The sequence below is a fragment of the Echinops telfairi genome, unplaced genomic scaffold (genome assembly GCF_000313985.2).
Source record: "Echinops telfairi isolate 266 unplaced genomic scaffold, ASM31398v2 ScPeMD7_18;HRSCAF=68, whole genome shotgun sequence".
In the NCBI taxonomy this organism is placed as follows: Eukaryota; Metazoa; Chordata; class Mammalia; order Afrosoricida; family Tenrecidae; genus Echinops; species Echinops telfairi.
The window spans coordinates 88,854,314-88,857,034 of NW_022103915.1; the positions used below are offsets into that span (position 1 = coordinate 88,854,314).

Genomic DNA, 2,721 nt, shown 5'->3' on the forward strand with positions numbered 1-2,721 from the left:
AATAAATGAAATGATCAGTATAAAGAAGGAACCAACGAAGGGAAGCCCACTGCTGGCTGCAACCATGAATTCAACTCTACTGGTCTCTGTGCAAGCAAGATTAATGTGCAGGTCACAGTAAAAGCTATGTAATACAGTAAGGCCACAGAAGGGTAAGTCTACCAAACAGCCTATTTGACCACTGAGTAGTTGAAGCCAATAATCCTGGCAGTAGTCAATATCAAAATGCATATTGTGGGCTTCTGTTGTTCAGGTGGTGGAGAGACTTGATCAACGGTCATAAGTTTGAGAAACACTGTCTGTGGCTCAGTACCCTGGATAAAGAAGATCTGAGCTATACAATCCTGAAAGAAGATTGCTTTCTTCTCTTACAAGATCATCAGTTATTTTTAGAACTGAAATAGAGCAGACAATCAGATCAAGAAGGCTTTATTTATGTTTAAGAAAGTTGACTATAATTCACAAACTGAGTGCATAGTCTCTTCATTGCAACCTTCATCTCTTTATTCCTAAAAGTATAAATGACCGGATTTAGAAAGGGAGTGATTACTGCATCGAAGAGGGCAAGGAACTTATCCAACTGTGAAGTAGGAAATGGCCACAAATAGAAAAAGATCAGTGGCCCAAAAAATAAAACCACCACAGTGACATGAGCTGACAGAGTAGAGAGGGCCTTGGCTATACCACCTGAAGATTTTTTCTGTACAGTCACCAAAATAAAGATGTAAGAGATCATCAGAATTAAAAAAGAAAACACAGAAATAAATCCACTATTGGCAGTAACCATGAATCCCAATGTGTAAGTCTCCAGGCAAGCTAGTTGGATCAATCGAGGAAGGTCACAAAAAAAGCTATCCAATTCATTAGGGCCGCAGAAAGGTAAGTCTACAACAAAAGCCAACTGAGTCACTGAATGAATAAGGCCAATAATCCAGGATACAAATAAAAATGAAATGCACCTACGTGGACTCATGATGGTCAGGTAGTGGAGGGGCTTACATATGGCCACGTATCGGTCAAAGGCCATGGCGGTGAGCAGCACCATTTCCGTGCCTCCAACTGCATGGATAAAAAATATCTGAACTAGACAGCCTCCAAAAGAGATGGTTTCGTGTTCTCTGAAAAGGTCATAAATCATCTTAGGAGCTGTGATTGAACAAAATATCAAGTCCATGATGGAGAGGTTGGCCAGCAGAAAGTACATGGGAGATTGCAAATGAGAGTCCGAGGCCACCGTGAGCACAATGAGGAGGTTTCCCATCAGGCTTGCCACGTACAACGTGGAGAAGAAGAGGAAAAGGAGGAGCTGGATCTCCCAGGAACTGGAGAGTCCCAGAAGCACAAACTCAGACACCACAGAATGGTTCAATCCATCCATTGCCTCGGTTTGTAGTAATGGCTCTCATGCTACCTGAAATCAAAAAACAAGGACAAACTCGGATTTCAGGGAATTGGCATTGAGTTTGGCAAACTGCCTGGCAATTTGACAGTTGTCAGAAAACTAGGCAAAAGTTTTGTTTTGTTTTGTTTTGTTTTGTTTTGTTTTGTTTTGTTGGGGGGGGGTTGTCTGTAAGATAGCGTTCATCACAAAGCAATGCATATCCCCCTGTTTTATATTCTATGCCCAAACTACATTGTACAGAATCTATTTAAGATCTTTTTACTTCTTTGGATGAACAGTTCTGTTATATATTGTCATTAATTCATAGTAATAGCTCATATTTCTGTAAGTTTAAAGATTTTTTTATAAATCATTTAACTATATTAAATACTTAAGTGACAGCAGATTTTATAACTTGATCATCCTTCAATATAACCATATCATTTCTATAATCGTTAACTAGCAGGTCTCTCAATATCTTTATATCCATTTTTAAGACTTAGAAAGGTAAATATCTCATATAGGTATAGGAGTAGACATGATGAGTTATTTTTAAAAGTAGGAAAGATAAGAATATTAACCCATAGAGGGAAGATAGATTCTAAAAAAGTGACTGAATAAGAAATTCCACGTGCAAACTCAGGAGGACATAGGGTCACAAGTAAAAGAGGCCACCAAAATTAAAATGATGAGTCATAAAGCCTGATTACAAGAGAGAGAGCACATACCTTACAAATAGGCGTGTTGGTGTACACTGGTCCAGACAGGAACTGGAAACACAGGGAATCTAGGCAGATGACCCCTTCAGGACCAGTGGTGTGAGTGTCGATACTGGGAGGGTAGAGGGAGAGTGGGTTGGAAAGGGGGAACTGATTACAAGGATCTACATGTGACCTCCTCCCTGGAGGACAGACAACAGAAAAGTGAAGGGAGACATCAGACAGGGCAAGATAAGACAAAATAAAAATTTATAAGTTATCAAGGGTTCATGAGAGAGGGGGGAAAAGAGAGGAAGGGGAAAAAATGAGGCGCTGATGCCAGAGGCTTAAGTGGAGAGCAAATGGTTTGAGAATGATGAGGGCAATGAATGTACAAATGTGCTTTACAGAATTGATGTATGTGTGGATTGTGATAAGAGTTGTATGAGCCCCTAATAAAATGATTAAAAAATAAACAAATAGGCCTGTTTACTTATTTATAAAAGTGCTTAACTGCCAAGGCCCCAGAACCAGAAGAACTGGAGGGTGTCACAATAGAGGGTTCTGGACAGAGTGGGAGAAAAGTATGAAGCCAAACTCACAGTCATAAAAGAAAGGTTAGGATTGCTGGTTAGAAACTGG

The 2,721-nt window shown here is 39.8% G+C and overlaps 1 protein-coding gene across 1 annotated transcript; it reads right to left on the reverse strand.

The window, feature by feature from the left end:
- Positions 1-439: 439 nt before the first annotated feature.
- Positions 440-1,387, reverse strand: LOC101647464 (olfactory receptor 4F6-like). The gene has a single exon (XM_004712666.3). It carries the CDS (start codon positions 1,376-1,378, stop codon positions 440-442), a length of 939 nt encoding a protein of 312 aa, XP_004712723.1. The 5' UTR covers positions 1,379-1,387.
- Positions 1,388-2,721: the final 1,334 nt, after the last annotated feature.

Bases quoted from the DNA above. Each gene is read 5' to 3' on its own strand.
- LOC101647464 (XM_004712666.3), bottom strand. From the start codon at position 1,378: ATGGATGGATTGAACCATTCTGTGGTGTCTGAGTTTGTGCTTCTGGGA.